Source organism: Mus caroli, unplaced genomic scaffold (assembly GCF_978045245.1).
Source record: "Mus caroli unplaced genomic scaffold, Mus_caroli_1 scaffold_2, whole genome shotgun sequence".
Lineage (NCBI taxonomy): Eukaryota > Metazoa > Chordata > Mammalia > Rodentia > Muridae > Mus > Mus caroli.
The window spans coordinates 103,457,482-103,482,494 of record NW_028227257.1 but is presented as its reverse complement, the minus strand read 5'-3'; the positions used below and the strand labels follow the sequence as shown (position 1 = coordinate 103,482,494).

General features: G+C 43.7%; 1 protein-coding gene across 32 annotated transcripts in view; it reads right to left on the bottom strand.

Moving 5' to 3' along the window:
- Ttn (titin) overlaps window positions 1–25,013 on the bottom strand; it is a 271,447-nt gene that overhangs the window by 181,146 nt on the left and 65,288 nt on the right. For 25 of the 32 annotated variants that reach the window (XM_085834746.1, XM_085834758.1, XM_085834754.1 and 22 more), the window contains 37 exons: window positions 22,199–24,838; window positions 21,143–21,421; window positions 18,039–18,602; window positions 16,815–17,096; window positions 16,438–16,716; window positions 15,731–16,009; window positions 15,356–15,634; window positions 14,949–15,236; window positions 14,568–14,846; window positions 14,185–14,466; window positions 13,815–14,093; window positions 13,422–13,700; window positions 13,040–13,318; window positions 12,473–12,760; window positions 12,080–12,358; window positions 11,654–11,935; window positions 11,277–11,555; window positions 10,881–11,159; window positions 10,490–10,768; window positions 10,099–10,386; window positions 9,581–9,859; window positions 9,098–9,379; window positions 7,848–8,126; window positions 7,447–7,728; window positions 6,248–6,526; window positions 5,843–6,130; window positions 5,397–5,675; window positions 4,642–5,304; window positions 4,236–4,523; window positions 3,815–4,102; window positions 2,746–3,027; window positions 2,046–2,324; window positions 1,660–1,941; window positions 1,244–1,522; window positions 864–1,151; window positions 436–714; window positions 69–342 (listed from right to left, as the gene is read on the bottom strand). In XM_085834746.1, coding sequence (XP_085690872.1) covers window positions 69–342; window positions 436–714; window positions 864–1,151; window positions 1,244–1,522; window positions 1,660–1,941; window positions 2,046–2,324; window positions 2,746–3,027; window positions 3,815–4,102; window positions 4,236–4,523; window positions 4,642–5,304; window positions 5,397–5,675; window positions 5,843–6,130; window positions 6,248–6,526; window positions 7,447–7,728; window positions 7,848–8,126; window positions 9,098–9,379; window positions 9,581–9,859; window positions 10,099–10,386; window positions 10,490–10,768; window positions 10,881–11,159; window positions 11,277–11,555; window positions 11,654–11,935; window positions 12,080–12,358; window positions 12,473–12,760; window positions 13,040–13,318; window positions 13,422–13,700; window positions 13,815–14,093; window positions 14,185–14,466; window positions 14,568–14,846; window positions 14,949–15,236; window positions 15,356–15,634; window positions 15,731–16,009; window positions 16,438–16,716; window positions 16,815–17,096; window positions 18,039–18,602; window positions 21,143–21,421; window positions 22,199–24,838 — 13,432 coding nt within the window. The remainder of the gene's footprint in view (window positions 1–68; window positions 343–435; window positions 715–863; window positions 1,152–1,243; window positions 1,523–1,659; window positions 1,942–2,045; window positions 2,325–2,745; window positions 3,028–3,814; window positions 4,103–4,235; window positions 4,524–4,641; window positions 5,305–5,396; window positions 5,676–5,842; window positions 6,131–6,247; window positions 6,527–7,446; window positions 7,729–7,847; window positions 8,127–9,097; window positions 9,380–9,580; window positions 9,860–10,098; window positions 10,387–10,489; window positions 10,769–10,880; window positions 11,160–11,276; window positions 11,556–11,653; window positions 11,936–12,079; window positions 12,359–12,472; window positions 12,761–13,039; window positions 13,319–13,421; window positions 13,701–13,814; window positions 14,094–14,184; window positions 14,467–14,567; window positions 14,847–14,948; window positions 15,237–15,355; window positions 15,635–15,730; window positions 16,010–16,437; window positions 16,717–16,814; window positions 17,097–18,038; window positions 18,603–21,142; window positions 21,422–22,198; window positions 24,839–25,013) is intronic. The other 7 variants (XM_085834773.1, XM_085834750.1, XM_029473104.2 and 4 more) reach the window with 6 other exon arrangements.

Genomic DNA, 25,013 nt, shown 5'->3' with positions numbered 1-25,013 from the left:
AACACCAACTAAAAGTGATTCACAGGGAGAGACAACAATAGGAAGAACTAACTGTCAACACACCTAAGACGGACACAAGAGCTTCACAGATATCCTGTCCGGCTTCATTTTCTATCAGGCAAGCATACTGTGCATAATCCTCTATTGTGCTCTCAAGAATTTCCAGGATGCTAGATTTTTCTGTCGTGGTGATGCCACAGTTGGGAGACTGTGAAAGAGGATATTCGTTCTTCATCCAGCTCACGGAGATAGGTGGTGTGCCAGAGTAAGTAGCCTCCAGAACGATGGGGCTACCTGTCTCCACACTGGTATCAGCCAACCTTTTCACAAAAGTGGCTGGTTCTGTAAGGAGAAAACATGAGGGTTGAGTTGTGCCTTCAAATGGGGCATCAGAAGAGTTTTAAGAAGTAATGGGTACTGGAGAAAAGAGCAAACCTTTCACAAAGAGATGTGTGGTACAGGAAGCACTGCCGGCATCGTTGGTCACCAGGCAAGAATAGTCTCCACTCTGCCCCGGCTCCACCTCCAGGAGCTCCAACTCAGTGACAAAGTCTTCTAAAGAAATGGTACAAGCCTCCCCGGACACCAGCTCCCTGCTGCCCTTAAACCACTTGACCTTGAAGGGAGGGGTGCCTCTAATGACACTGGTGAATGTCAGGCTCATTCCAGGCAAAACTTCCACAGAGTCAGGGGTTTGTTCAAAAGATGGTGGTTCTAAATAGCCCAGATGGGAGGAGGATGGAAAAAAAAAAGAGGCATTTGTTACTTAAAGAAAAGGAAACTGAGATGGAAAAAAAATGAAGGCAAAGGCAGTTCAGGCTGGAGAGTGAAGAGAGAAGCAGAAGGCATCTTTGCACACTGACCTTGGACAGTCAGAACTGCAGAGCTTTCATCCTGGCCGGCTACATTGGCAGCCACACAGGTGTATGCGCCAGTGTCAGAGGGCTCCAGGGAGCTCAGAGTCAGCGTGCAGACGTTATCTGCAAAGCTGGACTGGCATTTGGGACTGCTAATGATCTCATTCCCATCAAGAAACCAGCCGACTGATATGGGGGCTGAGCCCGACACTCGACACTCCAAAACCACAGAAGCCCCAAGCGTGGCACTCATGTCCTTAAGCCTTCGGACGAAGGACGGTGGAACAACTCGGTCTAGAGAAGAAGAGTTTCGACTTAGAAAGGATCGTTCTTCCACTCCCACTCTACCGGAGGGGCTGTCTTTATCAAGGCCTCTTCCTACTCACCCGAGACATGGACAGACACAGTGCAGCTGCTTTTGCCAACTCTGTTTTCCACCTCGAAGCTATATAAGCCCTTGTCATTCATTTCTGCAGAAGGGATCTTAAGGGAAGCCAGGTTTCTGACAAATGTAATGTGATGTCTGCTGCCTGGAGATAGTTCTCTACCATCTTTGAACCACTTGGCTGAAAGTTCTGGAGTCCCGGCTACTACACACTCCAATGTGAAGGGGTTTCCAGTAGTGACTGTCATGGGTTCAGGTTTCTCTACAATTGTGGCTGGTTCTAGAAGAAGAACAAGCATATTGCATTGAGAACCAATTCACCTTAGTCAGTAGATAGTTGGATACGCGTCCTATCTTCAGGAAATGATTATAGAGCTATTGTCTCCTCTGTGTTCTGGGGCTCTGCTTTGCACTAACCTAGGACAGTCAGGACTGCTGAACACTCTCGCATCCCGGCATCGTTTTTGATTTGGCACACATATTTTCCAGACTGTGATGCTTCTGGACTTCCCAGTTGGAGAGTTGCGATGTTATCAACAAAGGAAATCCTAACGTTTTCGCTCTCTCTGATGACTTCACCTTTATCTTTCAGCCAGACAACGGAAATCGGCTGGAAACCTTCTACCACAGCTTGTAACTCCACGGGATCCCCAATAAGGGTGGATGCATCACTGAGTTTTTTCACAAATCGTGGTGGTTCTGATGAAAGAAATTTGTGGTTAAGTGAAAGAATAGCATACATTATTAGTTGCGCAGGGACAGATTGAAGGAAGAAGCACACACTTGTGTCTATGTATACAAACCTTTGAACTTGACCATGCAAGCGCACGTGTCACTTCCCACCTCATTCGTGGCTTTGCAGTGATATTCCCCTATGTCAGGGGCTTCCAGATTAAAGATATGAAGACTCGTGTCAAAATTTTTGGAGGTGATTTTAAATTTCTTGCTGCTTCGCACTTGCTTCCGATCTTTAACCCACACCACCTCAAAGGGGGGTGTTCCTGAAATTTCACACTGCAGGATCACATCAGAACCTTTCAGGGCTCCGACTGGAGGAGGCTTCTGGGTAAAGACAGGAGGTGCTACCAGAAGAAAAGAGGATGAGCAATGAGAGTTAACTGCTTACCCAAAGAGAATAAATGCTATTAGCAGCTACATACTTTTAGAATCTTAGAGATGCTAGTTATGAATAAGAGATTATTAAGAATGATTAGTGTGAATAGTGGCCGCACACATTGACACGTGACGATTCATAAAACATACTTTTAAGAGGTGTGGGATTTTAGGTTTGAATCTTACAAATTCATTGAGTCTATAATGAAAAATTAGTTAATGAGAACTGTTTTCTCAAACTCCCAAGGAATATTGGATTTTATCTAACCACCAGAAATCCTCAGGCTCAAGTCCAGCCTGATCCCATTTCTGGATATTTGGACAGCCCAAGACCTGGAGACTGTAAGGAGTCCACTGAAGAGAAGGAAGGCAGCAGAAGAGTGGTCTAACCTTTAACTTTCAGGGCTGTGCTGCAGCTGGCATCACCAACGCCATTGTGAGCTTCACAGATGTAGTCCCCAGTGTCCTCAGCACTGGCTTCATTGATGGTTAGCAGGGCCACAGAATTCACGAAGGACATGTTGTATTTCCAGCTCTCGTGAAGTTCGCTGTCATTCCGGAACCACACAACTTTGATCTCTGGGGAGCCACTTATCTTACATTCCAGTTGGATGGCTTCTCCCTGCTTCGCAACTTTTGAAGCATCTAATTTCTTAATAAACTTGGGAGGTTCTATCAAACCAAAGGAAACAGTCAGTAATGCATAATTATGTGTTGAAAGAGTTTATTATAAGATAAATCCCCCCAATTCACATTTTAACAGGCTTATTACTGAAAATGAACTTTCTAATGATTTCATGCTAATATGTCATCTTTTTTTCCTATTAAGTAATTTAAAATCTTTATCTGAGAATTCAGCTAATATATTGCAGTCTGGATCTATAAGGTAAAATACACTAGCTGATATAATTCATATTTGATAAAAATTTGTAATGTTAAATCAGGGTGTTATATGACAAGAAATGATGAAAAGGAAGAGTGGATGGTGGAAATTATGGTCAACAAAGTTCAAGGAAAGAATGCTCACTTAAGAGACAATATAAAGAGAAGGCAGAACTTCGGTTATTGTTCCTCCAACAAGTCGGCATCAATTCAAATATGGTTGTTAGTTTAATTAAAAAATGTAAGAACTCAAAACAGCTGAAAATGGTGACTCATTCCTGTAATCCTAGCTCCAGGAGGCTGAGCCAGGAGGATTTCTATGAGTTACAGGCCAGCACGGACTATATATATAGTAAGACAGTTTCTCAAAAAAACAAAAATAAACAAGGCAAAAGACAACTTCTTTCTCATCTTTGGCACTACTGAGAGATTGAACCCACGGCTTCACACATGTGAGGCAAATGCTCTCAGAGTGAGTTACAGCACCAGCCTCAAAATAGAAAACCTAAAGACACTTAGAGGACAGCAACACAAGCACACAAGACAACAAATCGTGGCAAATGCTCCGCCATGATACCTTTCACACTGAGCTGAGCAGAGCACATGTCCTTGCCAACGTCATTGGTGGCTTGACACGTGTATTGGCCAGAGTCTCCTTTGCCCACTTTAAGAATCCTCAGGTGGGGAGTGTTACCCACACACGTGATAGTATAGTTTCCTCCAGGTCGGATTTCCTTGTTATCTTTAGACCAAGTGACTCTCATTGGCTGAGCACCAGTCACATGACACTCAAAATCTGCACTTTCTCCAGCGATAACATCTATTGATACTGGCTTGATATCAAAGAAGGGTGATTTCTTAGGCTCTGGAAGATTAGAGGAAAAGGTAGTATGTATAAATATTTGCACACACACTTTTGGCTGTCAGTTGGTTTTGTCTTTACAATTAAATAAAAAAAAATAGGGTCTATGAAGAGAAAGATTGGCATGGGCACAAACCTCTTGCTGTTAGTCTAGCAGTAGAAGATGCTGTGCCAAGTGGATTGGAAGCTGAGCAAGAATACTGGCCAGAGTGACTCAGGTCAGTTTGCAAAATTTTTAATGTTGCCACATTATCCACAAATGACATCTGTAGATTTTCATCATCTCTTAAAAGCACCCCATCTCTATACCAGCACACTTGGATGGGTGCAGAGCCATTTAGTCGACAAGTGAGGGTAACTGGTAACCCAACAGTTTGCTCAATGTCCTTTAACTGTCTTGCAAAGGAAGGCGGGAGCTGGCGCTCTGTAGGAAGACAAGTTATACTTGAGGCATTAATGGATAAAATGAGAAAATCCCCATAAAGGTAAAAGAGTTAATGAGGGGAAAGCAACTCTCTTAGTGTCTAAGATAAAACCATCACCTTGGATTCTGAAGATGGTCTTAGAGGCTGCTGTTCCTATGCTGTTCTCCGCCATGCATGTGTACTCCCCACTGTCATTGATGCTCACTTTATTAAACACAAGTGTGGCCACGTTGTTTGTAAAGTAGGTCCTGTATTCCGGAGTTGACCTTAATTTGGTGTCTCCTTTGAACCAAGACACTGTAATTTCTGGTGTCCCAGCAACTTGGCATTGCAAGGAAACTGAATCTCCAACAGATGCCTCCAGAGGTTCTAACTCCGTAACGAAATAAGGTGGTTCTAAAGAAGAAAGGCTCACATCAGCCAATGGAATCTCAGAAGGGCAAAGGACCCTCCCTGCATGTCTGATAAACCCAAAATTCTTAAGAGGGTAACATAACACACCTAATGTAGATACAAGAGCATCGCAAGCATCTCTTCCTGCCTCGTTTTCAATCTCACAGGAGTAATGCCCTGCATCTCCCTTGGTGCTGCTCAGAATCTCCAGGATGCATGTTTTCTCCGTGGTGACAATGTTGCATCTTTCAGATGGAGTTATGCCAACACCATCTTTTTTCCAGGTGACCGAAATTGGAAGTGTCCCAGTATAGGTGCCCTCTAGAATTATAGACTTCCCTGGTTCTACAGAGTGACCACTTAACTTCTTTACAAACGTGGCTGGTTCTGATAAGTGACAAACATTGTAGTTAGACACATCATAAAGCCACAGAAATGTCAGCAATCAAAGCAAGGAAGAGTGAGTGTGTTTGGCAAACCTTTCACAAAGAGACGCGTAGTGCAGGATGCTTGGCCGGCATTGTTAGAAACCACGCAGGTATATTCCCCACTCTGGGATATGTCGATATTAAATAATTCCAGTTCTGCCACAGTGTCTTCAAAGTAGATATTGCATCTGTCACCTTTCACCAGTTCTCTGGCTCCCCTAAACCAGCCAACCTTGAATGGAGGGGTTCCTCTGATAACACTTGTGAAGGTTATGTTTTTGCCTGGAAGGACTTCCAGGGGTTCAGGTTCTTTCACAAAAGAGGGTGGCTCTACACAGACATAGAAGACAATGGAAGGATCCAGTAAGCTCTGCACTTACTTTCAATTTTGAATAAGAAATGAAATGAAGAGTACTTTAAATGTGTGCCAATCTGGACATATGTCCAGAGAGGAATTTTTAATACATGTCATGCAAAATTGACTGTTTATCACTGACCTTGTACAGTCAACAGTGCGCGACATTCATCCGACCCAGCCACGTTAGCAGCCACACATGTGTAACTGCCCATATCCGATGAGTCCAGAGAATTCAATTGCAATGTGCAGACATTATCTGAAAATGTTGTTTGGTACTTTGCTCCACTGACAATCTTAGTTTTCTCATGAAACCAGGCAATAGAGATGGGAGATGATCCAGCTACTTTACATTCTAAGATGCAAGAGGTGCCCAGGACACCACCAGTATCCTTTAGTCTTCGTGTGAAAGAGGGAGGGACCATTCGGTCTGCATGAGGGAAGACACATGACTTGTGGTGACTTGAAAGGACAGAAGAGACATGAAAGAAGGAAAGTTCATAAGAGAAATTTGCATATGCGAGCAGATGCAAATGCCAGAACTAACCTGACACATCGACCACAGCTGTGCAACTGCTTTTTCCAACGTTGTTCTGAACCTGGAATGTGTAGGTGCCTGCATCTTCCTTTTCAACTGAGAGGATTTTTAAGGAAGAGATTTTGTTGTAGAAGCTAAATTTGTGTTTTTGGCTGCTGGTCAAGAGCTTTCCGTCCTTATACCATTCAACAGAGAGCTCCGGAGTGCCAGCCACCTTACACTCCAGGGCACACGTTTCTCCCACAGTCACCGTCATGGACCCTGCCTTCTCTACAATGACCGCAGGCTCTGAAATAAAACGCGACATGCATCTTTGAAAACCTAGACCTTTCTTTCCCTGCTTCTCCTCTATGCACTAAGATTCTTTCTCTCAGTGATGATTTCATTACCATCTCTCTTGGCTTTAAAATGTGATTCCATAATTCTATGCATTCATAAAGTTATTTGCATTCATTAAAAGCATGTTTGGGCATTATTCAACTCCAAAACAATTTAGGCAATGCACAGCAGACAATCTGGCTTTTAAAAGGTACAAATTATATTTATTTTGTGAGTGCACATCTGTGCCTGGTGGGGGGTATATGCCATGGAATGTATGTGGAGCTCAGAGGTTCTGATTGGTCCCAGGAATTGAACTGGAGTCCTCAGGCATGACGGCAGGCATGTTTACCCACTAAGCCATCTCACTTGGCCCCAGATAATGGGTTTTGATTTACACCTTTACTCTTTAGAGCAGAGGGTCCCTGTTAAATGAGTTACTTGGTGTTTTTTTCCCTCTGTGCCAAGTTGCTAGAGAAGGTAGTTTGAAAGATCTCTTCACTTTCTTTCTTATCACTGGATTGAAATTTAATATGCCCAATGATGAAAGTGCATATCTTTCCTTCAAACATTGATCTTTTGTCAGCTTAGCCACTACTATAATATAGTAGCATGCATAAGAATAGAAGGGCTCCAAGTGGTTCACCATGAAACAAGAGATACTCGGGATATTTGCTCCCCATAAAGAAAAGCAGTGCACACATAATAAAACAGCTAGCTATCATTCGCTAGAATCACATGAATCAGAAAAGACTTAAGATCAATTGGGCCTTTCCCCCTAAGTCTTCCAAATAGTGAGGCTAAATATGGTTCTGGGAGAAATTCAGAATAAGATTGCATGGAAGTCATCCCAGTGATTGTCCCCAAATGCTAACAGGGGATTGCTGTACCTAAGACGGTCAACGTGGCCATGTTTTCCCTCACTCCACCATCATTCTTGACTTGGCAAATGTACTTCCCAGCATTAGCTGGCTCCACTTTAGCAAACTGCAGAGTCGCAACGTTGTTGACGAAAGAAATTCTAATGTTCTCGCTCTCTCTGATCACTTCTTCTTTCTCTTTAAGCCACTGGACAGAAATGGGCTGGGCACCTTCTATGGATGCTTGCAACTCAGCAGGCTCGCCAGCCACCACCGTAAGGCTGTTCAGCTTGGAAATGAATTTTGGCGGTTCTGAACAGGAAAAGATGAATAGAAATTGCTCAAAAAGCTTTCCAGGTAATGGAAGAGAGGACCTGCTGAGCATTTGCCACATGCCTGATATTTCCGCCATGCACAGAAACTATGCTTACCTTTTAACTTTACAGCGCAAACACAAGCGTCACTGCCCACTTCATTCTGTGCTTTGCAGTGGTATTCGCCAATGTCTGTAGATTCCACGTTGAGGATGTGAATGCTCGCATGGAAATTCTTAGATGCGACCTTGTACTTCTTGCTGCTTCGGAGCTGGCGCTTGTCTTTGTACCACACCACCTCAAATGGCGGTGTTCCTGAAAGCTCACATTCAAGGCTAACTTCAGTGTTCTTAAGGGTTTCTACTACAGGCGGAAAGCTGCTAAAGACAGGTGGTTCTATAAAAAACAAGAATGTCTCATGAGTTGGGCTATTTGATTTCCTCCAGTGAAAAAAAGAGTTCTCTATTTTTCAATCAGAAGCATGGTTTAAGATGTTAGCATGTGTAGGCAGCACCATTACTTATGAGCTTTTATAAGATAATCAGATGGATAGATAAGTGGAGAGCCAAGATAGATACATCTTAGAGGTCACAGTTGAGAAGTTCAATGTGCTGATTATTTTTGAGTATTAAGAGTGATACAAAATTTATAAATGAATAAATATATCAATAAATGAGAATTTTATGAACTATGGAATTTTGCCTTAAGAAAGAAAGGAAAAAAAAAAAAGAATGCAATCTATGCTTTACAAGAGAGGTACCCAAAAGTCACAATAACAGCCATGATCTGAGTCTTCCATTTCAGGGCATGGTTATTGTAATAATTAACTCACATGACAAATTTGAGCACTAATGCTGGGAGATAGCTGTATAAAATACTGGCACTAATTGCACCAGAGTAGAGTCATGATTTTAAAGATAGGAGCTGATTCTTGAGAAAGAAGAAAAATATTAATGCTATTGTAAAGATGTATTATTAAAACCTATATTCTTTATACACTGCATCACTATGGTATAGACCATACTAAGGATGCTGATATAGTTGTAATGTGATTGAAATCCAAAGATTAATTTTAAATTTTCTTATTTGTTTTTATATATGTGCTTTGAAATATCTAATTCAATGCTTTGTCACTGTATTAGGTGATCAGAATAACAGCATTAGAATTATAAGAAAAAATATCTCAAAATGACCATCTGCATATAAAATATACTTAACAGGAAAGGACATTCAATTAGGGACATATGTCTATATTTGGGAAATATTCTGGCTTTGATCTAGAAACTAAGAGAGCAGTGAAGACACCATGAGACCCAGGGGAGAAGGTAAACGGTTTCCATGAATGAGAAAAAGAAAGATATTTCTACCTTTTACTATAACCTTGGTACTGCAGCTGGTGCTGCCGGCAGGATTCTGAGCCTCACAGATAAAATCTCCACTGTCCTCAGTCCCGAGGCTGTTCATCTGTATGACCGCCACTGAGTCAATGAAAGTCATCTGGTATTTATCGCTGGCTGTGAGCTCATGTTCGTTTCTATACCACACAACTTGTATTTCTGGAGATCCAGTAATCTTGCATTCCAGTCGTGCAGAGTCACCTGCTCTTACAATTTTGGAAGCTTCTAATTTCTTTACAAATTTCGGTGGTTCTAAAGAGTCAGGAAAAGGGAAATTATGTAAGAAGAGCAATGAACCACACAAGTCCAATTAGGGTAATGTGTGGGAAAGGGAGAGACAGACCAAGATCTGGGAAATATACTCGACTGAGTTAGAAAGCTGCATTGTCACAGAGTACAGAAACAACAGAGGCATGGGTCAGACAGAAACATAAGACAATCAAACTTGCACACCTGTCACAAGCAACATTGTAGTGCAAGAGTCGCTACCAACGTCATTGGTAACTTGGCAAGTATACTGTCCAGTCTTGGAAGAATCCACTGAGTAGAGGTTTAAGAAGCTGGTTGACCCTTCCAAGCCAATGAAACACTTAGGTCCTGAGACAAGTTCCACATCATCTTTAAGCCATTTAATTTTGAACGGTGGTGTTCCTTTCAGCACAGCCTTAAATTCCACGGTAGAATCCGGTATAGCTTGCTGCCTCTCAGGTTTCACTAGGAAGCTTGGTGGTTCTACAGATTTTAAGAGAGTCATATTTAGTTATAGCCCTTGTAGCCCAATGACTTTTATGAACATACAAGAAAACAACTCATGAAAAGAGGTGATGATTAAATATTCCTTGAACCCAATGAATGTGAATAAAAAGAAACAGAATTATTAAGATTTTTACCTCTGAGGATACAAGGTTAAGAATGATATGTTTTAGACGTGCCTATTAAGAACAACTCAGAAGAGACAAAGAAGCTCTGACCTTTCACAGTTAAGATGCCACTGCAGGCGTTGTCCCCTGCTACATTGGACACCTTGCAGGTGTAATTTGCAGTGTCTTCTAATTCCAGATTACTAACTTCCAGTGACACGGTGTTTTCGTGACACACCAGTCTGTATTTTGCACTTGTAGATATCTCTTTTCCATCTTTAAACCACTGAGCACTGATAGGAAGTGACCCAGAAATCTTGCACTCCATGTGGATAGAAGAACCCAGAACTTTATCCATTTTGGTTAACTTTTTGGTGAACGATGGGGGAATATCTTGGTCTATCCAAGGCAAACAGCAAAAACACACCGATTAGTCTGTTGCTACTCGTCCACGAGGTCTATGCTCTTAAGTTAGGGTAGTTGGCGGGGGCAAAGTACACACCTAGCACTCTCAGGTAGGCATCACAGCTACTGCTTCCAAAGTCATTTTCCACCTTGAATGTGTACTGTCCACTGTCTTGCTTCATGACTGACTGAATCCTAAAACTGGCCACGTTATTTTCAAAACTCATTGAAAAATATCTACTGGGTACAATTTGTTTCCCATCTTTAAGCCATTTGACTTTGAGTTCTGGTGTTCCAGACACTACGCACTCCAGGGTGACTGGGTCTTTCTCGGTAACATCAACCGACTTAGCTTTCTCTATGATTTGAGCAGGTTCTGTAGTAAGAAGGAAAATGTGCATATGTCAGATTAGTGATTCTACTAGAGCCCAAATATGCCTATACAACCATCTCTGTGGACCACTCTTTAAAGGGAATAGCTTACCAACCTTGTACTAAGAGGAAAGCATAACACCTCTCAATTCCTGACTCATTCTTGGCTTGACATGTGTATCGCCCACTGTGCCCATTGTCCACACTCCGGACTTGAAGTGTGGCCACACTGTCCTCAAAAGAAATATGGACATTGTCATTTTCCTCAAGAATCTGGTCATCTTTCAACCAGGTTATAGAAATGGGCGGTGAGCCTGCCACGGTGCTCTGAAAGGTGGCGGAACTCTTCAAGACAGTGGTGACATTTTCTATCTTCTTGATAAACGACGGTGGTTCTGTGATTAAATGAAAGAGTGGTTCAAGAAGAGGCACCTTTTAACTCCTACTCATTACCTACAATCAAAGAACACTCAGTACTTTGACTTGGCGGATGGTCCTAGCCTGTGACTGACCTTTCAAGGCAACCCGAGCACTGCAAGCACAGCTGCCTCCTTCGTTGGCTATGATGCACTGATATTCACCAACGTCCGAAGGGTCACACTTGGTTATATGCAGGTAAAACACTGACATTTTCTCAGACATTGTGTATTTTTTGCCACTTCTAATTTCCTTGTTATTCTTCAGCCAAGTGACTTCAAATGGAGTTGTTCCCATGACTTCACACTCCAGTTCCACGTCACTGTCTTTTACCACTTCCACAGGCTCCAGTTCCCTGATAAAGATGGGAGGCTCTACAGAGTCAAAAGGAAGACAGAGAGTAGCTTAACTCGAGAAGCTGTGGGCCCCTCAGGCAGCCCAGCTAAACCGTGAAGCAGATTCCATAACGAACCTTTCACTTTTAGTTCAATGCTGCAGCTCGCAGAGCCTGCATCATTTCGAGCTTCACAGACATAAGTTCCACTGTTTTCAACCCTGGCATTAGAAATCTGGAAAGTGGCTAAACCATCCACAAAAGAAATGCTGTATTTCCTAAGATCTGTTATTTCATTCCCATCCAGATACCAAGAAACTCTGATTTCAGGGGTGCCTGTGACTTGGCATTCAAATGTCGTTGACTGTCCATTCCTCAGCACTAACACTGGACTGGGCTTCTTAATAAATTGAGGAGGTTCTAAAGATGAAGAAAAAAGAGAGAGCAGCATGCTGAATGGTTTTTAAAACAAAGCTCAACAAACCAAACTATTTTCTTAGTGAACTTTCCCTTCCCAAAGACCAGTTAGACAAGCAGGAAAGAGAGACGCTCTAGAGACCAGACCTTTCACAAAGATGGTGGCTTTGCTGCTTGTCGTGCCAACATCATTGCTTAGCTGGCAAATGTAGGTCCCGGAGTCAGCAGCCTTGGCTGAGAAGAGTTCAAGAATGGTGGAGGTGTCATCCTTCCAAACCGAGCGAGCTGCTCCGGGGTGCAGCTCCTTGTTATCTTTAAACCACTTTATTGTCATGGGTGCAGTGCCACCCACAAGAGCCTTCAATTGAACCCTCGTACTGGGATTCACATCTTGTGACTGTGGCTTTTCCACGAAGTAAGGGGGTTCTGGGATGAGAGAACAGGAAGCAGAAGAGAGATTTATTTTAGAACTCAATGAAGGGGAGAATTAAAAAGTGCAAGACAATAAAGTTTGGAAAGGCAGAGATAAAAATTGCCAACCTTTGACTGTCAGGTGACCACTGCACTGGCTGTGGCCTGCCTTGTTGGTGGCAGAACAGGTGTATGTACCACTGTCTGTGCCTTCCAGCTGACTGATCTCTAAGAAGGCAGTATTGTCATGAAAAGAGAATTTGTGCTTGTCACTAGCTGAGATTTCTTGGTCGTCTTTGAACCATTGGATGCTTATTGGATGGGATCCAGCCACTATACACTCTAAGTCAATAAAAGATCCTTTAATGCTGTCCATTTTTCTCAATTTTTTGGTGAATGAAGGAGGTATAATAAGATCTAGCCAACAAAAGCAAGAAAAAGTTAGGTTAATCTAGCTAATTCTGTTTTCTCTCTCTCTCCCTCTCCCTCCGCTCCCCCTCCTCTCCCTCTCCTTCCCTCTCTCTCTACCTCCCCACCTCTGATCACAAGGTAATAAAGCCTGAACCCAGTATCCTGCACACACAAATCAAGTGTGCTTTATTATTGAACTATGCCCAGAGCCCTCTGTTTTTTTCTTAAATTTACAAGAAGGGCCCCTGAAACACTCAACTCCTATTAAGAGAAATCAATACCAACCTAAAACATTAATGCTAGCCTTGCAGCTGCTTCTCCCAACATCATTTTGGACCTCAAAAGTATATTCTCCACTATCCTTCTTCTCTGTGGAAATAATCTTTAGTATCGAGACTGTGTCAGTGACACTGATTTTATATTTTGGACCCAGGGTAAGTTCTTGGCCATCTTTAAACCATTTAGCTGAAATCTCCTTAGTCCCTGAAAATTTAACTTGCAAAGTGGCTGGGTCTCCTTGAGTGACATCTATGGACACAGCCTCCTCCATTATTGTTGCAGGTTCTGTAGAAGACAAAGGACAGATATGGGCTGTGAAGTGCCCTGCTGGACGGCCTCTTATTTGCATTGTTTCTCCCTCCAACCCAAGGCAGATTTCTGAACCAACCTTTGACTGAGAGTAATGCAGAACACCTTTGTATGCCTGCATCATTTTTGGCTTGACAGACATATTTCCCATCATGTTTGACTTCAATACCACTGAGGTATAGACTAGCCACGTTGTTCTCAAAAGTCATTCTTATAGTGTCATCTTCAGTGATCTCATCATTGTCTTTCAACCAGGTCACAGTGATTGGCAAGGAGCCTTTCAGAGTGGCCTGGAAGGCGGCTGTGCCCCCACGGAGGGAGCTGGTGGCTTCAATCTTCTTAATGAAGGACGGGGGTTCTATAGCAGAAGAACGAGTTCTCAATCAGTACCAGTGCTATCGCAAGACTGATTCTAGAAACTTAAGACTTGTCTGTGCAGAAGAGCTCATCTATTAACTAAGCCAACACTGACCTCTTAATGTCACCCTGGCACTGCAGGTGCTGCTGCCGACCTCGTTGGTCACCCGGCATTGGTATTCACCTGCATCCGCAGCTACAAACTTGAGGACCTGCAGGCTGACCAGCTGATCCTGAAGGAAGGTTTTATACTTTCTACCACTTCGCAGGGTTGTGTTGTCTTTGAACCAAGTGATCTCAAAGGGAGGGGTGCCTGCCACCTCAGCCAGCAGCATGACATCATACTCCTTTAATACTTCAATGGATTTAAATTCCTTGGTGAAGTAAGGTGACTCTATAGTAGAAGACAATGGCCTGTGTTAATGGGCAGGGATCTGTGCTGTGGGCCCAATATTTGGTCACATGGGGATGAAGCAAGAACCAACCTTTGACTATGACAATGCCAGTGCAGTGGTCACTGCCGGCCTCGTTTTGAGCCTCGCACATATATTCTCCACTGTCTTCAATGGCCACATCCGTAAGCCTTAAAACTGCGGTGGACTCCGCAAAAGACATTTTGTGTTTGCTGCTCTCTCTCAGTTCTCGGTCATTTGCAAACCATGTTATCTTAATTGGAGGAGTTCCCGTGACCTTGCAGGCTAGCTGAGTGCCATCTCCTGTCTTTAACAGTTGGGATGGCTCTAACTTTTCAATAAAGGTAGCAGGCTCTGTGGAAGGAAGGGACTTATTATGAAACAGTGGAAAGAGGAAGGCATTTGTCTAAAAAGGGTCGCAGGCTGCGCAAAGGTATCAAGAGAAGAACTCGAACCTTTCACAAACAAGTCTGCACTGCATTCCACACTCCCAGCTACATTGCTGACTTTGCATGTGTAAGTGCCCGAATCCAAGGTTTTCACTGCATAGAGCTCCAGGGAACTCTCTGAAGCTTCTTTGGTAATGTAGCAGCTTCCACCGGAAACCAACTCTTTGTCGCCCTTAAACCACTTGATGGTGAGAGGAGCAGAGCCCTGGAAAGCACTCTTCAGACAGACTGCCGAGCCGGGCAGGACATCCCTGGACCCTGGCTTAGTTACAAAACTGGGTGGTTCTGAAGAAGAGGAGGAAGACAGAATTTGAAGGAGTTACAAGTCAACGGAAGAAGACTTAATTTGAACATTGGAAAGCAGAACTGTGAAAGACCCTAGCCAACCTTGCACAATCAGGGCTCCGCTGCTGTCTTTGCTTCCCACGGAATTGGTGGCCCGGCAGGTGAAATTCCCTGCGTCAGTCATGTCTACTCTGCTGATCTCCAACGAGGCTGTGCCTTCCACAAATGCTATCTGGTATTTGTCAGAAGCATCGAGCTCTTTGCCATCCTTAAACCAGGAAACCCTCATGGGGAGGGAGCCAGCGATTTTGCAGTCTAACCTGCAGGCACCGCCAACGACACTGTCCACGTTACGTAAGGGTTTGGTGAAAAGCGGAGCAATGTCTCGATCTGTTCATGGCATAAGAAAGAGAGCAAGATCAACATGGCAGACTGCCTAGTGCTTCACCTTTGGATAATTTTGTTGGGTTTCAGAGCACTATGTAACACATTTTCCTAAAAATACTAACCTAATACAGTAAATGTGGTCTCGCAGGAGCTGCTGCCCACTTCGTTGGAAATCTCAAACGTGTACTGGCCACTGTCGTGCAGTTCAGCAGAATAAAATTTCAGTTGGGCAATGTTGTTTTTAAAACTGATTCGGTACTTTTTACTAGCAACCAAGGGTCTCCCATCTTTGTACCACTTGGGCTTGAGTTCTGGTGTGCCTGAGACTGTATACTCCAGAGTGGCTGGGTCCCCTGCGGTCACCTGGATCAGTTCTGCTCGCTCAATGATTTTGGCAGGTTCTATAAAGGTATCAGACAGTTAGGATCCCTGGTGTGAATCAAGGTTTCACTTTAAGTGAATAGGGCAATTAAAAGTTAAAATGTCCCTACACGAACCTTTAACTATCAATTCCCCGACAGATGTTTGGCTCCCGGCTTCGTTTTCAGCCAGGCATGTATATTTGCCACCCAAAGTAATCTGCACATCAGGGATGGTCAAGACGGCAACTCCATTGGAAAAGCTCATTTTGATTTTTTCATCTTCTTTAATGACTTCTTGGCCTTTCATCCACATGACAGAAATGGGTTCTGACCCTCTCACGGCAGCTTGTAAGGTAACGGTCTGTCCTGCTAGGGCTGTAAAATCATCTACTTTCTTGACAAAGGTTGGTGGTTCTAGTTAAAGAAAGAGAGCAGACCCGCTGTCAGTTCCGACACACACTCGGCCCCATCTCTACTGCTGTAGGGATTCATCTGGGCTATATGTTTCCCTTGCCCAATACAACCTTTTTCCAATACTTGTTTATTAGAAAGAAGAAAGAAATTATAAGAAGAATTAACAATACCATTCAAAAGAGGCACAGAAAATAAATGTTTTCCAGTGAATGAAATGACTTTTTATGTAATTCCCTTTTGTTATGAGTTAATAAATATTTCTGCTCATATCAAGATAAAGGTTTGAATGAAAGCTCCGGACCCTGAGTTCAAACTAAGACCAAACACATTGGAAAGGTCAGAAGAAGAGAAAGAATTAAGAATTCCTTCCACCTGTTAAGAAAGCTATTTGGACAATTTATAGGAAAAGATCCCCCTCCCTCACTAACCTTTTAATAAGTGTGTCGCCACACAGCCACACTTTCCGACATCGTTAGCGACTACACATTCGTAATCGCCAACGTCGGCACTATTGAAAGACGAGATTTCCAGGCACACAAAGGTCTTCTGAGTAAACAACCTGTACTTTTTGCTACTTCGGATTTGCTTCTTGTCTTTAAACCAGTTAACTTCAAAGGGTCCCGTGCCTGCGATTTCACACTGGAGCAGTGCATTGGCCCCACGCACTATGTCAGCAGGCTCAAGAGTTCTGATGAAGGAAGGCGGCTCTACAAAAGCAGGGAAGCACAGAGTGAGCTGTGAGCTACAAGGAAACGAAAGGCAAGCGTTCTCAGGAAAGCAAGTGATGTGAACTCAGCAGACCAACCTTTGATCACCACTTCAGTGCTGCAGCTGTCGCTGCCCACGTCATTGGTGGCTTCACAGGAGTAAGTACCACTGTCATCAACCTTTACATCAGTGATGTCGAGGATAGCCTCAGAATTGACAAAAGACATGCGGACCGTGTTACTCTCACTGAGTTCTTTGTTATTTTTGAACCAAGTGACCTGGATCACAGGTGAGCCTTTCAGCTTGCAATGGAGGCGCGCTGATTCACCCGGGAGCATTAAATAAGAGGGATCCACCTTCTTCACAAAGGACGGCGGTTCTACGTGACGCGTAAAAAGAAAAATATTGAGAAGATGACTGAAGCATACACACTACAAAAGAGAGGCAGACACATGTGACAAAAGACAGAAAACAAATCTTGACAAAACTTCTGAGCAAGCCATGATGTATTCTACCCTCTCCTTCATTCAGAAACACGTTTCTCATCTCTCGATAAAAAGGACAAAAGAAAAAAAAAAAGACACAAGCAAGCAGACTAGATCTATGTGAAGAGTGACTTTCTGAACAAAGACATCAATAATAGCCATGCTATTGTGGGTGGCAGATGGGATGGGGCAGGGTGTCCCATCAGCCCTCAACCCACACAAAGGACTACAGGCAGCCAAGGAATGCTGAGAGGAGGAGACAGTGTTCCCCAGGGAAGAGCTATCAATTGGCTACCCAATACCAACCAGTTAGTTGTGAAAACATATGTACCAATAGCATTGTATAGATGAAGCAGGTTGTATTTATGTGTTTAAGAGTATGTATGTGTAGACAACAATAGTTAATTTAAAAAAAAAAGAGGCCGTACATTTGAAAGAGAACAAGGAGGGGGTATATGGGAAGGTTGGGGGGGGGGGAAGGAAAATGAGGTAATTCTATTATCATTTCCAAATAAACTATTTAAAAAGAAGATGGCTAAGAGTTGCCCACACATTTAAATTGTAAACAAGATTTAGAAATGCCTTTGTTTCAAAAAAAAAAAAAAAAAAAACCAAACCAAAGCAAGTGAATACTAAAGAAGATTAAACAAAAATAAAACTGACCTAACCAAATAATGCCAGGACTTTCCCAGACCCAGAGGAAATTTAATTGGGAATTTAATTAATAACAAGGGGTATGGGTGGTACAGCAGCCAGAGAATGTTCACAGAAGAGAGAGACCCTTCTAAGGCTTCCTTTCAGACAGGAGGTGGCAGAGAGCTGCCAGGAACCCTTACCTCTGACAGCGACGGCAGCAGATGAAGAACTGCTCCCAGCCTCGTTGGACGCTGTACATGTATAGGTTCCAGAATCTTTTAGTTTGGCCAGGGGAATCTCAAGCGATGCAATTTTATCCTCAAAATAGATCTTGTAATCTTTCCCAGCAGGCAGTTTCTGCCCATCTTTGCTCCATGTGATTGTGACTTTCCTATCCTCATCGACTTGGCATTCAAGGTGGATCTTCTTATTGATGGCTGACTGCACAGCCTCTAACTCTTTAATGAAGTGGGGTTTGTCAATGATGGTCAACTCGGCCTGGCAGATATCTGCTCCAAATTTGTTGGAAGCCTTACAAGAGTAAATACCCCTGTCCTGAACAGTAAGATTTGAGAGTTCTAAACTGTGTTTGTTGTCTGCGTCTGTGACCCTGCAGTCAGGCGACGGTGACAGGGCAGCACCATCTTTCTGCCAGATGATCTCAATCACCGGAGTCCCTGACACTGTGCAGAGAAACTTGGCTGCCTTACCCACGAAAGTCGTAAGGGACTTGGGCCTGGAGAGAAAAGTTGGTGGATACGCCTCTGCAAAAGAAAGGTTTGCACGTTACAGGAGGTCCCCATCAAAGTTCCCGCAGCAATGACATATTCCAAGGCAAAGAAGAGGTAAGTTATGTCTTTAGGTGAACAGAAGATGTTATGTTAAATAACAATGTAGTCATAAGACCAAAGGTTGGGAGAGAAGGATGAGTGTTCTTAACAAATTGTCTCTAGCAAAGGAAGGAGCAGTGTCGCTAAGGCTTCGTCTGTTACACCAGAGGGTCAAAAACTTGGGACGATGTCATAAGCAATCCAGTTGGTATTTTACTTTTGTAAATTAGAAGACCAGAAGAAAAGGTGAGAAAATTCACAGGTCAGCTGAAAATGGAGTAAGACTGAAGCCTTATGAAACCTTACAGAGGACATTCTAACCCTTTGACAAATACCAGGAAATTCTTACATCAGTTAACTTCAATTGTACAACACCATGGGGATTTTGTACTTATAAAAATATTTCACAGCAGGAACTTCCCACTCCCATTCTCTATTGTGAAACAAAATTTGAGGCTCCTCTCTTGCTGAGAAAGAGACACAGAATCTAACTCCCTGTCCTGTAGAAGCACAGGAGCTAAGCTTTGAGTCAGCCCCATGCCAGGCTAGGCTAATTCATGTACCTTAACTGTCATTAATAGAACCATCAGTACCCAAGGAGCTAAAGGGATCTGCAACCCTATAGGTGGAACAGTAATATGAACTAACCAGTACCCCCAGAGCTCATGTCTCTAGCTGCATATGTAGCAGAAGATGGCCTAGTCGGCCATCATTAGGAAGAGAGGCCCCTTGGTCTTGCAAACTTTATATGCCTCAGTACAGGGGAACGCCAGGGCCAAGAAGTTCAAGTGGATGGGTAGGGGAGTGTTGGGGGGGGAGGGTATGGGGGACTTTTGGGATAGCATTTGAAATGTAAATGAAGAAAATACCTATTAAAAAAAAGAATAGAACTATCAGGAAAGAAAGCCCGTGGGCCCTCAGCCCCTCCTGGCAATTAAGAAATGCTGAGTGTGGAAAAAACAGTCTTTCCCAGGGAGGAGCACACCATTGGTTGCCTAATACCAAATAGTCCTGAAAATCTCCAAGCAACATTATACAGACCGAACAGGGTCTATTTAGGAATATATATCTATTATGCATGTAACAACAATTAACAAAAAGAGGTCATAAATAATGAGTAAAGAAAGCAAGGAGGGTTATATAGGAGGAGATGGAGCTAGGAAAGGGGTAAATCATGTAATTATATTAATCTAAAAAAAAAAAGTGGAGAAGAATACCAAGGTATTGTCTGTATGGCAACACGCGGCTCCAGGCTGAGAACCACCCTGGCTGGGCCACTGGAGCAGCTTTCCTAGAATCTCAGAGGGTCTCTACTGTGTAATAAGGTTCCAAAGAAAAAGACGCTGCTTCACAGAACTCTTTTTCCTGAGGTGGATGAGCAGGGTGCCTTCCCCTTGACATTCTCACTGAGTAAGGTTCACACCCAAGAGCTTCCCTCCTACCCAGGGAGACTCTCCTCTATCAGTGCTGAGCCTGAAGAAACCACTCAAAAGAGGAAGAGGGGGAGGGAAGGAGGGAAAGAGGGAGGGAGGGAGGGAGGGAGGAAAGAAAGGAGGAAGGAAGGAAGGAAGGAAGGAAAGGAAAGGAAAGGAAAGGAAAGGAAAGGAAAGGAAAGGAAAGGAAAGGAAAGGAAAGGAAGGAGAAAGGGAGGGAGGAGAAAGGGAGGGAGGAAGAAAGGAAAGGAAGAGAAGAAAGAAGGACTAATTTTTTTTTTTGACAAGAGGAGATTCAGTAATTTGTTGGGGATTATCAAATTGAAATTTACCCTTCGTGCCAATGAGGAAATTGAGAATAGAGTGTTTGTGCAATTGCTCTTATTTTAAAGTGAGGAATGACATTCGGAATGAGCACCCTTAAAGTCCTGCCCTGTGTCTCTCATGTCATTGAATTTTGTTTAATTTTAGCTAAATAGTCTGGCTTTAATTTCTGATTGGTTATTTGGGTTCTTATTATCAAATATATAGAGGTGTTTTTTTTTTTTTTGTTTTGTTTTGTTTTTTTTTTGCGGGTAGGGGGGATTTAAAGAGACAGGATTTCTCTGTGTAGCCCTGGCTATCCTGGAACTCACTCTGTAGACCAGGCTGGCCTTGAACTCACAGAGACCTGCCTGCCTCTGTCTCTTGAGTGCTGGGATTGAAGGTGTACACCACCACTGCTTGGCTATTTAGTTCTGTATTTTTTTTTTTTTTACTAGCACCAACATTTCTCAAATGTTTCATATTAAGAACAAAGTCAGGCTCATTTGATAACTTAATGTTTTCCCCTCAAATAAAGGGACTTTTGCTCTGGCTGCTGATAGAAGTGTGATTATGAAGAAAGACTTGTCCCCCATCCCCTCTGTGGTCCTCAATCAGCATGATACCACCATGTAGAACGTCAGTATCCCCAGTTGGTGACACTTTCCGCATCTGTACGAAAAGCAACACACATGATAAGATGAGGTGGCGGCATCCCTGTGGGAGTGTGGCATTTACCTGTCACAGTTAGTGTGGCTGTGCAACTGACACTGCCATACTCATTGGAGGCTTTGCAGGTGTACTCCCCGCAGTCAACGACCTGGGTTCTCAGGATCTCCAGGCTGGAGACATAGTTGGAAGATCGAATGGAACACTTGTCGCTCTCATAGATCTCTCTGCCAGCTTTGAACCACTGGAACCGGACGTTGGGGGCTCCTTGGATCTCACAGGTGAACTTGGCCAGGTGGCCCAGAGCTACTTCCAGGGGCTCAATTCTCCTTTTGATCACAGGGGCAGCTGCAAACAGAAGCAGAACCCATTAGCATGCCTCCTTCTCAGGCATCCTGCATTTCTCTTTGTAGACTAACTTTTGTCGCTGTTAACAAAATCAGACAGTTGAGATTGGTGAGATGGTTTGCAGCAGTCTCAGGCGCGTGACTGGATGATGAGAACAGTTGTGAAGGCAAAGCAAAAAAAAAAAAAAAGGACAGAAAGACAAAAGCAGCATGTGACGTTTTCAGTTGTTACTCTGCAGTGAATTGCGGGGAAATTATTAAAACCTAATGCAATGTGTGTGCATGCGGAACTACAGGATGTACCGTTGAAATACACCCTGCCACCTAGGAACTGAAAATAAGGTGAAAACACAAGGCACACCAGCTGACATGGTGAGGTGAGACAGTAGCCAACAGATAGAAAAGAGGAGATGACTAATCATGGTCACGTTGAATTTAGAGAAGAGCCTGGTGGTTTCAGATTGCCTATTCACTGAAAACTTTTTATTATATATTATCAAATCATTTTCATATGAAAACATAGTTGTCACTGTAAAACATATAAGCATATGTTTTATTGAAGATATAGGTAGTAGTGCAGCTATGATAATGAACTACCCAACCAGGCGGAGAGAATTATAAGTTAATAACCATGATTATGTCTGTATTTTTTTCATTCCTATTCTAAATAGCCGGCATTCTGGAAAAGAGGCAGATAGTGAAGATTCAGTGGTGGAGCCTAAACCATTACAAAGTGGTGGGTATTAGAGCCTGGTGCATTTAATCCTTAAAGTCCAACCTCTTTCTCCCACAGTGAGCTTTGCTGACGTCTTTGCTTTCCCATTGTCATTTGAGGCTTCGCAGACATACTCCCCTTCATCCTCCATCTTTACTGCCTCAATTACCAGAGTGTAGGCATTCTGCTCCTTTAAACACTTGAACTTTGCATCTGAAGGCACCAGGTTACCCTCGAAATACCAGTTCACCTCCTTAGCATTTGATATGAATGATGTAAGGTGGACAGTATCTCCTTCCTCAGAAATGGTATCCACTAAGTGTTTAAGGACAGCAGGGCAAAGGTCAGCAAAGGTACCCTCAGCTTCTTCTTGTGACGTCTCTGTACTGGTCTTCTGGGTACCACTCTCTTCTGCCAACTTCAGAGTCTCAGCCTGCGGAACCTCATGGGTATCTCCATCTTTGAGCTGACTTTCCACTTTCGACCAACTGACCTCTTCTTTGGAGACAAGGTACTTAGAGTCAGCTTCTGCCTCTATGATGGTTTCAACTTTCTGTGCATCTGAAAGGTGATCTCTTTCGCCTTGCATGCCTATTTTGTCTTTGTCATAAATCCTCGGATCCTCAGCCATTAAGATGTTTCTTTCTTCACAGACAATGGAGCACAAGGCATCCTTCAGTCCAGTTTCCAGGTTAGCCATTTGAGGATCTATGTCTTCAATAGTGACGGTTAACTCTTCGGTTAGTGAGCTCACTGAGGTAATAAGGTAGGTGCACAGGATACACTTGGGCTCTTGAGTGAAGTTTACAGCTGTGACCTCCACCTTGTCAATGTTTCTTAGCCACTCTGAGAAAAGATTTGCTTGTTCCCTGGCCACGGCAGCTTGCAAAGCCCTGCGGACCTGAGTTTTCAGATGTAATCGCAGCTCTTCAGGCATACTAGGCAACAATGTTTCCTTAGAAAGCAGCTCCAGTTCTCCTACCTCCTTCACTCCCTTTACAGCCTCGGGCTCTTTCTCAGACATAGAGGTTTGGCTAGGGGGCACTGCCATGACCTCTGATTGCTCTTCCTTAAGTAGGACCTGCTTTTCCTCAAGTGCTAGTGGGAAGCTTAGGGACTTGCCCTCCTCGGTCCTCAGTGCAACGTCTTGCCCTGTGCTTTCTAGAGTGTCTGCACTGGCCATCAGGATCTTGCCTTCTTCTGTGCATGTATGTTGGAAAGGGACTTGGGGCTCAGAGCACATGTTAGAGACTGCAACATCAGGAACCTCTAAACTTTCCACACGTCCCTCAGCTAAGCTCTGACTCAGGAGGAGAGCTCTTTGCGCTTTGTCCACTTCCGGGATTTTCTTTTCTCCTAGCTGAAGTGTTTCTTCAGCCACAGAGGACAGAAGCCCATGATCAGGAGCTGCTGTGGAAGACTGTGGATAATTCCCTTTGGGTTCAGCTGTTAAGGTTATCAGAGGTTTGATGGTGACCGGACTCGCTTGTGCTGCAGATGAGGCACCTGGGAAGACTCCCTCAGGCTCTTCAAACTGTAGAGTAGCTTCCTTAGGGAGGACTGACTGAGACTGGACTGTCTGCAGGTTTAAAGTGGAGGGTGGTCCTCTGCCTGGCTGTGTGTGAACTGCACCATCAATGGGGACAGCGCCCTGGGGAGTGGACAATACAACAGGTGGCAGCTTCTGAGCCCCTATGGTCACCCCAGTACCCACTTCACCGTCATCAACATTACGCTCATAAGAAAGCTGCAGCTTTTCCTCTGCAATTAAAGCAGCTTTCGAAATGGTGCCTTCGGCAAAAGCTGTAATTTCCTGCCGTGAGTCAACTCCCTGAACTAAAGGGCCCCTGGCAGATGTTTCCAGAAAATCACCGGGAACTCCTAAGGTGGACTCTTCCTTGCAGGAGGCATCGGGCACATCTGTGTCTTCTGGAAGCACAAGAAGCTCTGCGGCACAGGTGGACTCTCCCCAGAGGTTCTCGGCTTTACAGATGTACAGGCCACTATCTCCCCTCTGTGGGTCATTCACGATAAACGTCCCAGATCCATCAGGATTGTGAATGATGGTGTAGCAAACACTGGTATAAAGTGGCATGTCTTCTTTGAACCACAAAACAGTGGGGGCAGGCTCTCCATGCACCAAGTACTCAAAGACAGCAGGGATTCCTGGGGCACAGTGAACTGGTTTTAATTCTTTGAAAAAGTAAGGAGGGCAAGGCCCTTTGGGCTTTTCCAGAGCTTTTTTCTCTCCTGACTCCATCTCCGTGCTCCTCTCTCCTCTGGGGCTTATTCTTAGGTGAGCACTACACACTGCCTTTCCATATTCATTACTGGCCAGGCACGTGTACTCCCCCTCATCCTGAAATCTGGTGAACAGAATGATGAGGCTGTGGTTATCCCCATCAAAGACGAATTTGTAGTCAGCAGAAGGGGTTAATAGCATCCCATTAAAGAACCATTGAATTTTAGGCTTGGGGCAGCCAGTGACAGTAACAGACAATTTAGCTACATCTTCAATGCTTATTTCAACGTCTGATATTTCTCTGATGAAAACTGGGGCAGTGCCTTCCTGTCTGGAATCAAAGTGGGTGGAACGAGCTGGAGGCTCAGACAGAAGTTCAAGTGTTTCATTCGCATTAGGTAAACGTAGATCAGAACTATAGGTTTGAAAATCTTCCTCGGCGGACAGAAGGCTAGCAATTTCTGTGTGGAGAGAAATTATTGTGACATCACCATACAATTTTGTTCAACAAACAGTATCAAAGAATTACACACCAATTAGTGGCCTTCTGCATTGGAATAAGGTTGTGGTGAGATTAAAAAAAAACAAACCAACACATTTGTAACTTTCTTAGCATATTATGGAAAATCAAACAGT